Source organism: Elephas maximus, chromosome 6 (assembly GCF_024166365.1).
Source record: "Elephas maximus indicus isolate mEleMax1 chromosome 6, mEleMax1 primary haplotype, whole genome shotgun sequence".
Classification (NCBI taxonomy): Eukaryota; Metazoa; Chordata; class Mammalia; order Proboscidea; family Elephantidae; genus Elephas; species Elephas maximus.
In genome coordinates, this window is record NC_064824.1 from 108,424,117 (window position 1) to 108,438,740 (window position 14,624).

At 38.9% G+C, this 14,624-nt stretch overlaps 2 protein-coding genes across 7 annotated transcripts in view; both read left to right on the forward strand.

Moving 5' to 3' along the window:
- UNC80 (unc-80 homolog, NALCN channel complex subunit) overlaps positions 1 to 6,797 on the forward strand; it is a 222,439-nt gene extending 215,642 nt beyond the window's left edge. The window contains exons 62-65 of the mRNA XM_049888066.1: positions 3,180 to 3,261; positions 4,248 to 4,359; positions 4,988 to 5,187; positions 6,404 to 6,797. Coding sequence (XP_049744023.1) covers positions 3,180 to 3,261; positions 4,248 to 4,359; positions 4,988 to 5,187; positions 6,404 to 6,670 — 661 coding nt within the window. The 3' untranslated portion in view covers positions 6,671 to 6,797. The remainder of the gene's footprint in view (positions 1 to 3,179; positions 3,262 to 4,247; positions 4,360 to 4,987; positions 5,188 to 6,403) is intronic.
- Positions 6,798 to 12,747: 5,950 nt separating this feature from the next.
- RPE (ribulose-5-phosphate-3-epimerase) overlaps positions 12,748 to 14,624 on the forward strand; it is a 33,942-nt gene continuing 32,065 nt past the window's right edge. For 3 of the 6 annotated variants that reach the window (XM_049888074.1, XM_049888073.1, XM_049888075.1), the window contains exon 1: positions 12,748 to 12,919. In XM_049888074.1, coding sequence (XP_049744031.1) covers positions 12,798 to 12,919 — 122 coding nt within the window. In that variant the 5' untranslated portion in view covers positions 12,748 to 12,797. Of the gene's footprint in view, positions 12,920 to 13,549; positions 13,581 to 14,624 lie in introns of all 6 variants that reach the window. The other 3 variants (XM_049888077.1, XM_049888078.1, XM_049888076.1) reach the window with 3 other exon arrangements.

Here is a 14,624-nt window from a genome sequence, read left to right on the forward strand (position 1 = left end):
CTTCTATTATTTAGCCAAAAGAGTAGAAATTAGCCATTTTTCATTCTCAAGATTCAGGAAATCAGTTTTCATATGAGTTTGCAGAACTCTGACATACCTTGAAATAGTTTTGACTTTTAAAATTTATTTGTTATGACTAAAAAACCAAAAAACAAAACTGTTGCTGTCGAGTCAATTTTCAACTTATAGCGACCCTATAGGACAGAGTAGAACTGCCACATAGGGTTTCCAATGAGCAGCTTGATACGACTGTGGTGCCTAAAATAGATATTTCAGTTATTCAAAAAGGCTCCATCAGCCTACTAGAGTATGATCATTTTAAATTTGAGATCATCAAATAAAACATATTATTTCCTTAAAGGGAAAAATCATTTTGATTATTGCAGTTATGGTAGGCAAGGACTATAACTGGTTTGTTTTACAAAACTGAAATAGAAAATAGAGTATAATATCAGAGGTGCTTAGTGTAAACACCTCGGTTTTTTCCTGGTTAATTTTAGCACTGCATATCTTATGGTCACACATTACAAATCCTGCAGATGACTGAAATATTACACGATATGGAAAGAAGCCAAACTGAAAATACCTCTTATGTGCAACACAAATCTGATAGAGACCCCAGAGAAAGAAACATGTTCTGCAGAAATGATCCTTCCACTGTTAACATCTCTGGCTGTTTATTATTAATGTGTCCTAACTATAGAGCTAAGCCAGCCTTTGATATTCCAAATATAAGCATCCCATTTTCAGGAAGTGTAATTTATTGGTTGAGATATACATTTCTAAGGACATGTTCTATACTTTCATCTTTGATGTGTGCATTTCATTGGTGAAATGCTGTATCATCTACATAAAAAAAACCCATTGCCATAGAGTCGATTCCGACTCATAGCGACCCTATAGGACAGGGTAGAACTGCCCCCATAGTGTTTCCAAGGAGCGACTGGTGGATTCAAACTGCCGACCTTTTGGTTGGCAGCCATGCTTTTAACCACTATGCCACCAGAGCTCCAATCATTTACTCCAATCATTTATATACAACAGTTAATTACCACAGCTATAAACTCGATACATTTCTTAGATACAAAATTCTCTACTCATAAAGAAAAATTTTATGCTTTGACTCCTCCCTTGGAATAATCATCGTGAAATTACCATTATGCTTTGACATTTAACACTCCCTGAGTAACGTGTATTTTTCTTTTCTTGCACCATTTTTTCTCACAATCTCAGATGATCAAATAAAAATCAGACAAGTGGACAGCCTCGATTTCATTTTCTCTGCCTAATTGTTTTCAAAACATTTTATTACCCACTTCCTTTTGGTGTTCTAGAAGCAATAAACTTATTACAAACATCAAATGTAAAACAAGAAAGCATGCTATATACATCACTTCTCACGTTCAAACCATTTTACATCAACTAACTTCTTTTCTTTACCTTAATGGGAGGTAGGTGGTAAGTATTAACCTCCCTTTACGGCCAAGGGAACTGAGGTAACCTTTAGATGTCAGTGAAGAATCCATGCCAATGAAAGCTTTGCTTGGTATTTGGAAGAACTTGCTTCTACTTTTATGCATATGGTAATTGAATACTCTTTCCAATTCAACAGACCCATGTGAAAGTGTGTAATTTATAAGGAGATGTCATTACAAACATGCCAGCAACATAGCCTGGATCGCTTATCAGAATTTATTGCATTGTTTTTTTGGGGTGATTTCCCCTCTTCGCGGAAAGGTTATATATGCTATGTCATATTCGTACAAGGATGATGTATACCAATCTTCCAAACTTGATATCCAGAACTAGACAGTTTAAAACACCTGTTTTTGGTATTCTTTCTGGAATTTTGTATCATGTACTCCAAATGATGTGATTATGTAATTACATCCTTATTCTGTAAAGGCTCTGAAGAACTCCATTTGTGAATCATTGCTTTTCTTCCAACAGAAACAGGAGTAAGACTTTTAAAAAATGACAGACATGACTGTATCAACCATTTGATGTTTTATCAGTCATTAGGGCAGCAGGGGAAGCATCTGATTGCCCATCTTGCCATCCATTTCTCTATGTACAACTGCAGCTAAGCATTTAGGCAGTTTTTTTTTTTTTTTTTTAAGTAGAAATGAACAGATACAGTCTTTTTTTTTTTTTTTTTTTAATTCCTGGGCAGTTGCTGACTCTGGATTTCTCATGGAATATTTTACTCTGAAAAGTACCTGTAGATGACTCTCCTTTTGCAAAGGCAAAGCAGAAATTAATTACTCATTAACCAAATAATTACACTGGCATCATCCACAGAATTACAGTATTCTCTGGGTTACACCTACTTCCTTTTTTTCACCCCCACTCCCATTATAAATACCTGTTGTACATGCATGCAGAATGAAAAAGGATCCTGGGCCCATATCAATATTTTCAGTTTCACCGAATACTAAAATAGCAACCACTGTCAATAGTCATTTTTGCATACAAAAGACACACATACGCAGTAAATTTGGGGGAGGCAGGTTGTTGCTTTTATAAACTGCACAGTATGTTTGAGTGCAGCTATCGGGTCTTAAAGTTCCTGAGTTGTAATGACAGCTTAATTACTTTGTCAGCCTTTTAAATCTAAATGCATTGATTGTCTACCCATGTGACTATTCATTTACTCAGTAGTCACAGAGACTTCAGGCTGCAAACATGTGTTGAATGTGCCCCTTCACCCAAATGGAATCTGTGTCTGATGTGTTTGATCTTCGTCCATCTTATTTTCATTTAAATTCAAATTAAAAAAAAAAAAAAGGTGTTCCCATCTATGTTATAGAGTTGTTTGTGTTGTTCGTCACCACCTTTTCCCTTCCCCTTGGAAAGAAAATTGAGATTAGACTATGACATCTTAAACCTTTTGGTGGCTTCCAAACCAGGGGTGAGATCAAACCAATCTTTTGCTGAATGACAGATACATCAGTGATGGAAAACAGAATCTCAATTTTGGCAGCTTGGGGCTATAAGGCCTTGTCCTTCCTCCCAAACCTTTGAAAACCCCCAACCCAGGGAATCTTTCCCAACCATCCTTCAAAGATAATCGTGTCTTTGAAGTGACCATTTCATATAAGTGATTCTGGCTAACGCCCACCAGAGGATGGTCTTCTGTACTCTCTCCAGGAAACACTAACACTGTTGATGCTTGACAGGGTGGCAAGTGTACAGAGTGAACCTGGCCAACAGAACCTCCTCATTCAGCAGCCGCTGGGGAGGAAGAGGGGCCTGAGGCAGGTAAGCAAACCCTGAAAGGTCAGGACAGCCATTCCATTGAAATGGAAGCTCTATTCAATTTTTAACATTTATGTATGTTAAATTTATATTTTTCCTCCTCCTCTCCTGAAATAAGCAGTACTGAGCAACTTTAAAACACGGTAAGTGCTTGGGCAAGCTGAGAGTTTTTAGCTGCTATTTTAGGTATGAATCTTCTTACCAGCAAAACCGATTACTTAGTAAAGTACGTGGGTCTGTAATTCTATTTGTTCCCTATCCAGAAACCTTCTTTCTCCAGCCAAGCCTACTGACAGAGAAAGATTTGTTACACAGTTGACTGAAGGCCCTTTTCTGCATAGACACAGACATGGTCTTTTCTTCCGCATTCCAAGATTAATGATTTAACTTAAAGCTGAAATTGAAGTAAAGATCATCTCTGCACATGTCCTTAGATGGGGTTCCTGTACATAACTTTCTGAAGAAAAATCTACATGAAGCTTTGCGCTGCTGCTTTAACAGGAGTTTCCCCACATTGATTTGGGTATTTCTTTCCAAGCATCTGGCACTGGGTTTCCGGGTTCCAAACATCTGAAATTTTTTCATTAAAACTCATCTTTGAGAGGTAGCCCATGTTCAGCTACAACTTTTAGTTGAGGAAGGGGTGATTAGTAAGCAATAAATTATTAGTTTTGTATCCTAAAATCATTGAAATTCTCAAATGTTTTATTTTAAAATCATATTAATTAGTGTTCTTTGGATATATAAAAGGGCAATAATTGGGAGGTAGAATTGATTAAAGGGAATGCCAAGATCAAATGCTTGCAGTTAGATAAGCAGAAAGAAGTTACCAGCTACAAATGTAAGGTACAACCAAAAGAGTCCAAGGAAACATAAAAAAAAAAAACAAAGCAAAACAAACAAAAAAAAACTATAGTCTTCTGAGCACAGTGCTTTCTCCCAGGAAGTTAGAACCTTCTTGCCAGCTTTATATTGTCTCTTCTTTTTAGCTAAGACGTCCTCTACTATCACGTCAGAAAACTCAGACTGAATCCAGAAACTGCCATGGGGCTCTGCTGTCGACCACTCGCAGGAGCATCCAACCTAAAACAAAACCATCTGGTGAGGCCTCCTGTGTCCCTTCTGACTATACCACTCCCACAATGCAACATAACCGGGAAGGCCAGCAGAAGCCGAGCTGAGGTAGATAAGCGCATCTTTGGGGAAGCCCAAATGTAAGGGAAGAAGTTTCCTAGAACATTTTAGTGTCTCTTTTTCTCCTCCCTCATCCACCTCATCCTTATACCAGCAGATCCACGGGAATGGGAAAGCCCAAGGGAAATCACTAATACATGGCAATTTGTCTGTAGAGAGTTGTAGGTTTTTTTTTTTTTCTCCCAAGCCAAGAACTGGTTTGTTATATGTCTCACTGAAGACAAAATATTGATGAATAATGGGGATTTTTAAGTCTCGTTGGCAGTTATGATGAATGATCAAGTTCACCTAATGTTTCATGTAAATCTTGATCTTAGGCCATTTATGTAAAAATGATTTTTCTACCGAACTCTTACTTTTTGTAAGGCAGTGAAACTGAAACATGTACATAATAGTCAAACATGCTCTCTTTTATTAATAAACAAGTAATGTGTTAGTAAGGAAAGCCAGGAGACATTGGTTAAAACAAGTTAGGCATTGACAATGTATTTCCCCCAATTTCCCCTCTATTTATTACCTCACCTCTGACCTACAGCGGATCAAAAACGATCTGTGACCTTCATTGAGGCTCAGCCAGAGCCAGCAGCTGCCCCAACAGACACACTTCCTGCCACAGGCCAGCCACAGGGCTGCAGTCCGGCCCCATCTAAGAAACCAGAAGGAATGGACAAGCCAATCCTCACGTCCTCCCCTGCCATTGTTGTTGCAGATCTCCACAGCCTGTCTCCCAAGCAGGTGAGGGCACCAGAGAAATAGGCAAGGCCTATTTCCTTCATACTCATGTCTAGGAACCACCTGAATACACAGATTTACTCCATATATAAATCTATGTCTGTAATGCTTTGTTAGCCAAGCTCCACTGGTCCTGTCAACATGACAAGTAAAATCTATATAAAGTATATAATCAGAAATATGACTACTTAAGAAGGACCAAAGAGAAGTCTTGGTGTTTTTAGTTAAGAAAAGCCTAAGAGAAAATATTTTGTAGCTGAGATAACCATTGAAAACAGGTATATAATACATAGTTCAATAAATCAAGTGACCATTTTAAACAAAGCCTTTAAACATAGAGCCCCTGTATCTTATCTTATAAGACAAGAGGAACTTCTTGTTTTGATTTTTCCTTCTCATTATTTTGATTTTTTGTTTTGTTTTGTTTTGACATTTTCTTCTTGTTTTGATTTTTATAAATGAACTACTGTAAGTCCCACGTTATTCCCATGTGGTACTTAAAGAAAACTAACGGGAAATATTTCTATACTGTGCAGTGGTTAAGATTTTGGCTGCTAATCAAAACGTCAGCAGTTTGAATCTACCAGCTGCTCCTTGGAAGTCCTATGGGATAGCTATACTCTATAGCATGGAGTATAAAACTAAAAAAACCAAACCCATTGTCATCAAGTCAATTCCAACTCATAGCCACCCTATAGGACAGAGTAGAACTGTCCCATAGAGCTTCCAAGGAGTGCCTGGTGGATTTGAACTGCCAACCTTTTGGCTTACAGCCACATAACCACTACACCACCACCAAGGTTTCCAGAGTATGGAGTATAAAAAAAAAATATAGCATGGAGTAAATCTGTATATAGGGTCACTAGGAGTCGGAATTGACTCAGTGGCAATGGGTTTTTTTTGTTTGTTTGTTTTTATACCCACACTGGTATAGTCTTTAATAGTTAAAAAGCACTGTAACACTTATCATTCTTTCATCTGATCCTCAAGGTAAGCAGGGCAAGCAGTCTACAAGGTAAACAGGGCAAAATAGTATGCTCATGTTACAGGTTAAAAAGTTGGACGGACCTATGGGAAGATCTCACATCTAACAAAAGATTGAACTGGGACTACCATTCTGACTCCTTGTCCAGTTATAACTGGACAACAACAGTTTTTTACACTCTTCTCTGGTACCCATCCCATCTTTTCCGTGATGTTATGATTCCTTTGGTTACAGAATGATACCATCCCCGCTGAAGGAGGAGAAAAGAAGGAAGACACAGAAGCACAAGGTGCTGCAGCACACGGCCCCCTCTCTACTCAACTCTCAGACCCTGATGACTTTACAGGCCTTGAGACATCCAGTCTGCTACAGCATGGAGACACTGTCCTTCACATCAGTGAGGAAAATGGCATGGAAAACCCCCTGCTCTCCAGCCAATTCACTTTTACTCCCACTGAGCTGGGGGAGACTGACATAGCCCTAGATGAGTCTCATGTTTAATTCTGTGTTGTATAGGAGTTGAAGGTGTTAACAAGACATAGATGGGATCACCGTACTAAAAGTGAAATACTTTTGCTTAGAAAATATGAATTAAAAACAGCACTTTAAATGCAGTGGGTAGCAAAAATCCAAGTAGATTTTGCTGTCAGTATGCATAATATTTCATAAACATCCTAAACATCAATGGCCAATGTGACTTGGTTCTGTCAAGACTATAAAAACCAGGGAGGAATAATGGAAAGAGCCATTTCACAGCGCATTGTTTATGACTCACGAAGCCCTGAGCAGTTAAAAATGTATACTATTACAGAGCTGCTTACCTAGAAATATTTACAAATAGTATGTTCTAAAAAGAGAATGCAATTTTTGAGGTTACTTGCACCATACATCTCGTGCAAATGTTTATTTTTATAGTTTCAGAAAAATACTACATCAAGTGGCTGTACTGGTATCAATTTACATAGAAATAATAAGAAAAATATTAGTTTCGTGAAACTAAATAATAAATAAGCCTGTAGCCATTTTTGTTCTGATCAACAATATCGCCATTCAGAAGAAAAAAAAAAAAAACACTATTTTTAGAGCTGTGGACTTTTTAATATTTATTTTTCAACTGTTGTTTTCATTACATGTTGTAAATCAAAATGTTAATGCCATAAGATCATTCTATTTCATAATCAATAACATTAGAGAGATAATATTCTAGAAGTTATCAGAAATAATTCTCAATTAAGAAAAACCTAAACAGTCTATACAACAATAAAAATTAAATATAAATATAACAGCTATATAAGAGTGGTAGCCCTATTTTTACCCCTGACTACATTAAGATGAAGAGATATCTGAGGGTATGACTATTTCTCATACAGTATGTGCCTGCCCTTGAGGGCATATTTTCAAATATTAAGATTAATGTTGTTAGAATTGGTTCAATAAAATAATTTTTTCTCAATGTTAACATTCTTATGATCCTTGGGCCATCTAAGTTTATGAGGGAAAAAAAGTATATATAAAGTGAGCAGTTTTTTTGGACACACAGCCAGCTTGTATATTTTACAAGTAGGTCTTTAACTTGAAGTTCGCTGACTTCAAGAAAAGTGTAAAACTTAGAATGCTTGTAAGGGCAATACATAGAGTGTTATTGATCCCATAGTAGGTCTGAGCATCATATAATTCAAAAGTGAATTTCAGAACTTTAGCAGTATGCATTAGAAAACTGCTACATAGCGAGTAAGCATAGAACCAACTCATATACATACTGAAATTGGTATGATGTGTGTGTACGTGTGTGCACGTGTTTTCTAGTCCTCAAGTTGAAGTTAAATATAGACTTTGATTATATTGCAATGAATTTTTTAAAAATTACATATACTTAAACTTTGACTATGTTGGCTATGAAATGTGTATGTATATAAAGAGGAGACCTACTAAACCCACCTTAATCATAAAGAAAAATTATTTTTCTGTTAGAATTGCTTATTAAATAGGCACTGTTTATATTGTGATTTATTAATTTCAAAATATAATTTGGGGTTCTAGTTCCATTCACGAAGGAAATGAAATGACTGTATTATCAGTGAGGTAAAGATTAAAGGACGAAACTAAAATATTCAAATCTAAAAATTCAGAAATTAGGCTAAGTGGGCTCTTTGTTTTACAGTATTTTCATTTCATTTACACTTAATTCTCAAATACAGAAATATATGTCTAAGTTAAGTGATTTTATGATTCTGTGTAAGCTGATGTATTTCTAATGTTAAAAATAATGCTGCTCAATTAGCGTTAGAGGCCTTATGTTCGGTAATTACAAGCGTCTGGGCTATATAAGTCTCTATGTATGTGTGTGCTTTGTTCCAGTATCCTGAGTCTGGATGCAGAATTCTCTATGTCTAATTGTACAAATATTTAAAAAGTAAAGGGGTCAAAGACGATTGTTAAGTATCAGACAAGAATCCTAAGTACTTTCACGTATATTTTGAAAAGTATGGGGCTGCTTTGAAACGTGTTTATGCTGTCTGTCTGCCTTTTGCGTGACTCCGTCACTCTACTGTTATGGAAGTCTGTTCAAAACTTTTTCAACATGCTCAGTAATGTTGTACTTTGCAAAAAAAAAAAAAAACCTCCACTCCGAGAAACAAAGCCTTATAGAGTGGGGGTGTTTTCATATTAGGACTACTAAGATTTTACAGATGTGTGCATCTGTGCCCTTTAAGGTGCCCTTAAATGTGTTGAATGTAATGTGTTGAATGTTTATGTCTAATGGATAAAGTATCTATATGTATGTGCATAAGATTGTTACAAAATGTATTCTCAGGAATACTGTTACCTGGAATTTGAAAGAATAACTGTATTTGAAAAAAAAAATGTTGGGGAAGATTATGAAAAAAGTTCAAGAAAATTAACAAGTTTTTGTAACGTTTAAAATATTATTGAGTACGTGGCTAAAAATTGATTATTAATATGATAGAGTATTAGTAATAATAGATCATTTCTTAAGCTATGATGCTTAATGATATTTATCTCATTAAAACAGGTACCTACTTCCCATGTATAAAGAACTGGACTCAACAAAGAGGTTGCTTTTTCCGAAATTAACCTTTGAGAGACCTTGGAATAAACATGTATCATCCATGATAATGGGTGTAGATTTCTACTACCCAGATTCAGTTAAACCACTTCAAATCCTGGATACAGCATTTTCTACAGCAAAACATTTTACTTTCATTTTTCAGTACTTGCTGCTTTCTATAATTCTATTAGATAAGTTAGTTGATTTTTCTGAAAAAGGTGAGCTATTAAGTGCATTGGGACAAGGCACTTAGAACCACAGTGCCAGAAGGCATAAATGGGCATGGCAATGCTGGAGGAAAAAACCTGTGATGTTTAGGGGTCTAGTTAGGGCCTTGTGTCTTGGCTGCACAGGCTGGGAGTAGCTGCTTTGCTATTTCAGCCTCCAAGAATACCTTAGGTGAGGTGACATCTCTCTCCTTTCACTTCTGTTCCTTTTGTCTGTGAAGAGCATTGTCAACTCTACTCTCCAGCTCGAAGAGTATCTGAGATGAGGGTAGGGTGTGTGTAGGAACCTGTAAGGAAGAAAGGCTTATAAATGACAGAACTGCAGACCAAAACACAAATTAAATAGCTTCCTCAAGTTATACAAGATACTTTTAATAGAACACAGTCTCTGGAATTTGCTGCTTATCACCTGTCATGCTCTTGTCCTGGCAGGGAATAGGAAGTCCCACTTCCTCATTTACTTGAGTGGGTCTCAACTGCAGCATTTGAGAAAACAAACTTTGGTTTGATGCTCAGGAGAATAAAAGCAATTTGAGGGCAGAATGTATTTGGGAAAGTTTAAGACAAATTTACTTGTATTATTTTAGAATTATCTAGGATTACAGATCAATGTACCTCCATAATATTTTTTAAGTCACTGTGACCACAGGATGAAAATCCTTTATTAGCCATTTTATAGGTTAAAAAAAAAAAATGAAAATACAGCCAACTTCCCTCAGATGACTATGAAATCTGTTATGAATACTGAATGACCAAAGAGCATGGAAAAATGCATATGGAAAACACTGAAATGTTTATGAAAGATATTTATGAAAGATATTACGACTCCTGTGTTTGAATATGCACATATAATAAATCTAAAAACATTTAAGATGTCTGAGTAAGCTTCATTTCTCAACAAAGGGAACAGGTCAACTCCTTCTGGAAGGTGTTCATTTTAACAAAGGGGTGTGTCATTTTTAAGGGCCTCTCTTGCTCTCCCTTCCGTCCCCCACAGTCTGGCCTGTGGCCACCATCCAATTTGGCCCTGTTTTTTGAGTCAGACACTTCCAATGCCCCAGCCCCCAATGAGCTCCATTCTACTCAGGCTTTCCATCTTTACTTTTCGAAATAAACCAGAATGGGCACACTAGGAGGCAGGCACTCCCATCTTGACAGCTCTGCCTAGGCTATGACCTGCTTCAGTGGCTGGTAGATTTCCTGGTGGGAAGGTTAAGGATTTGGTTATTCTCTGAATAGGTTCCAAGTGCCAGTCCTGCCTTTTATACAAAGTGCAAAATGCCCTATGCCTACCCTCTAAAGAACGGTCTTGCTAAATCTGTTTTCTTTTCTCGTAGCTTTACTTCCATCTCTCTTCCTGACTCAATGACCCTACCTAGACACATGTGACAGCAGAACAGACACTCTCATGTATTTGTGGATTGTGCCTGAACAAGAAAAAAAGTATTACAATTTGCCAGTAAGCAATGCCAAGAGAAAAAACAAAGAAGGACAGAAACTGAAAGGAGAACCACCAGCTTGTCCTGAGGAGCAGGCAGAGTGCTAGGTGCATTGCCTGGATTAGCTCATTTAATTCTCCTGAGAAACAATTTTAATTCTCCTGAAATTCAGATTTCTGGGGTCCATGAAATAGGAGTAACTCACCCAGGCCATTATCTTTAGATGTTCTTTTAAACCATGAGCCTTAAGAAAACCGGTTTCCTAAGGTCACCTTTTAGTCAAATAACAATCTAGTAAGCAGCTTAAGGGAGACCATTTTGCCTTAGGTTCCTTTGGTATCAGGAGGGACCAGTCCCTGGAGAAGGACATCATGCTTGGTAAAGTAGAAAAAAAAAACAAAAAAAAAAACCCATTGCTGTCCAGTCGATTCTGACTCATAGCGACCCTATAGACAGAATAGAACTGCCCGATAGGGTTTCTAAGGAGTGCCTGGTGGATTCGAATTGCTGACCTTTTGGTGAGCAGCTGTAGCTCTTAACTACTACACCACCAGGGTTTCCTGGTAAAGTAAGGGTCAGTGAAAAAGAGGAAGACCCTGAATGAAATGGATTGACACAGTGGCTGCAACAACGGGCTCAAGTACAACAATCGTGAGGAAGGCACAGGACTAGGCAGTGTTTCATCCTGTTGTTCATTGGGTCACCATGCTTCAGAAACCACTCGACTTCACGTAACAACAGTCAGCTTCCAGAAACAGAAACTCCAGGGTGGGACTAGAAGCTATATTCTAGAGTGAATTGTTATTAAGTAAACACTCTTTTTCTGGCCCTTTTCCATGGCAATATTTATAAGATGAGGTATAAAAATTTTTGGAATTTGTTTTCATCTTTGGAACATTTTTAGCTTGGCTGCTAACCAAAAGGTCTGCAGTTCGATTCCACCAACTGCTCCTTGGAAACTCTATGTGGTAGTTCTACTGTCCTATAGGGTTGCTATGAGTCAGAATCGATCCTATGGAAACAGGTTTTTTCTGTTTCGCACAGTGGCTGGAACAATGGGCTCAAGCATAACAAAGATTGTGGTGGTGCAGGACCACGGAGGGTTTCGTTCTGTCGTACATAGATAGTGTCGCTATGATACAGAAGCAACTCAAGGGCACCTAACAACAGTCAAAATACTACCCCAATTTGCAAAGTGTATATTAAATAAACTTCAATTTCTATTATTGGCTTAATATTATTTTTGTTTTAACACTCCTCACAGCAATTTTCAACTTTGGGTGCTGTCTTACAAATGAGAAAACCGGGGCAGGGAGAAGTGTCTCGCAGGGTCACCCAGCTAGTATCTGGCAGAGCCAGGATTCCACTCCGAACCTGATTCCCCCAGCTCTTCAAAGAGTTCTAGGAGAGAGAAAGAAGTTTTTTTGTTTGTTTGTTTGTTTGTTTTTTAAGGGCTAAAACAGGCGCTGGTGAGGAAAGGGAGAGCATAAGCAAACGATCGAGAAACAAAAAGTGAGGGGGAGACCAAAGAGAACTGCAGGGCAAGAAACGCTAAAGAAGCTTAAAAGAAACTCCTTGAGTGCTGCTAGGACTGGGAGACCCACAAGGGGTGTTACAAGGATGAGAGCCAGGGGAAAGAGACAGACAGGTCACGGCTCTGCTTAGCTGCCACAGCCGTGACCGTGAACCAGGCTGCGCCCCTAAGTCTTGGGGTGGACAGTCCCTATCCCGACGGAAAGGCGGGACTTCCTCACCTCAGAGGAGCTACTTCCGGCAGAATCCGGAAGACTCTACGGGGAAAGGGCGGGGCCAAAACTGCTAGGCCAATCGGGGCGACGCCTAGGTCTTGCCGGAGCACTCGTAGGGTAACTTCGCTCTTAAGAACGAGCACCATGGCGTCCGGCTGCAAGATCGGCCCGTCCATCCTCAACAGCGACCTGGCCAACTTAGGGGCTGAGTGCCTCCGAATGCTGGACTCCGGGGCCGATTATCTGCACCTGGATGTAATGGACGGGTAACTCCGCGGGGCTCGGGTCGGGGCTGCCGCGCGGGGACGGGATCGGCGCGCCTTTATTGAGCGCCTGTTGGCTGCACGGCGTCGCTTTACCGCGGAGCGGCTCACTGTGAACTCGGTTCTGAGAGGAGGCCTTAGGCGGGAGCCCTGGAGCCTCTGCTTGGAGCGGACCAGCTGCGGAACCCTGGGCTGCGGCTAGAGCCCAAACCCCAGCTCCACCCTTCCCCCTTTGTAACGTGTGGTCTTCTAGTACTTAGGACCCGGAAGCGACCTTAAATCTCAAGGCCATTTCTTTTCATTTTCAGTTGGAGAAACTGAGGCCCAAGGGGTAGGCATGACTTGCCCAAGCTCATATAGCTAGTTAGTGACAAAACGGAGACGATAGACTTGCGTAACGATTAGGAGCTTGGCACTGGGAGAGATGGCCTGGCTTCTGCCACTTGCTGGGCTTTCTTGGGCAAGCCACTTAACCTCATTGAGCTTCAGTTTCATTGTTTGAAAAGTGGGAATAATAATAGAACCTACCCCTTGGGCATCTTTGGTAGTGCCTGACATATACTGAATTCTCTACAATTGTTAGCTGTTGTATCATTGCTCACGTTCTGATTTCCCTGTCTATTTTCTCTTCAGGCACCCTGCTCTTCAGGGAGGTCAGTTTTTTGTAAGTAATTTTTAAGCACTGTAGTTATAGCACATAATAAGCGATATTATTTGGAATCAGGATGATAATTTTGTAAGTTGGTTATAAAAGAGGAAACAAGTTTAGAGAAAACAATGAGACTCTCAAAATTACACAAGATTGTGGCAGAGTTACAGTTTCCATCTTGGATTTTGAGTTTGCCAAGCATTGTCTTAGCCCCCCTAATCACTGACGATAAAATCAGAAAAGTCATTGCACTGGGTCAGGATGGGAAAATGCGTTTATTTAATATTAGGTAAACATCTATGTGCATTCAGATTTGCAAAATGATGTTATTTACAAAAGATGATCAGTTACTTCCCTTTCTTTTTAATGTCACTCATACTTCTCTGTGAGTTTTGTCTTCTTTTGTTCTGTCTGATTAAATCTGTTGTTTCTCTTTTGCATTCCACCCAGTTACCTTACCGGACTGCCCAACTGATAGTGACAGAATCTTGACCTTGACCTTAGAGTACTGAGAATTATGTGCTAAATGTGTGAGGAACTAAATAAATTATCCTTCACAAAACCGTGATTTTTCTTAGTTTGCCATATAACTCTACTTAAATACTTATTTTGACACCTTTGCTTGATAGCCCTAAACTCTTACCACTATAATATGTGTATCTCAGGGATGGATAGAGACATTAGGTGTCTGAAGACGGAACGGGCTACATGTCTATGTGTGTAGTTTATTTTACACAGAAAGCAATTTTGTATTTAAGCAAGTCTTGGACATGTGTGTGGAGTAAGCAGATCGGTGGGAAAAATAATTTGTTTCAGTTCACCACTCAGGAGTGCTAATGATGACAACACCAAAAGCAAACCTATTGCCCTCAAGTTGATTCTGGCTCACAGCGACCCTTTAGGACAGAGTAGAACTGCCCCATAGTGTTTTCAAGGCTGTGATCTTTATGGAGGTGTACCATTACATCTTTCTCCCAATGAATGGCTGGTGGGTTTGAACTGCCAAACTTTCATTTAGCAGCCAAGCGCTTAAGCACTATACCACCAGGGCTCCTTACA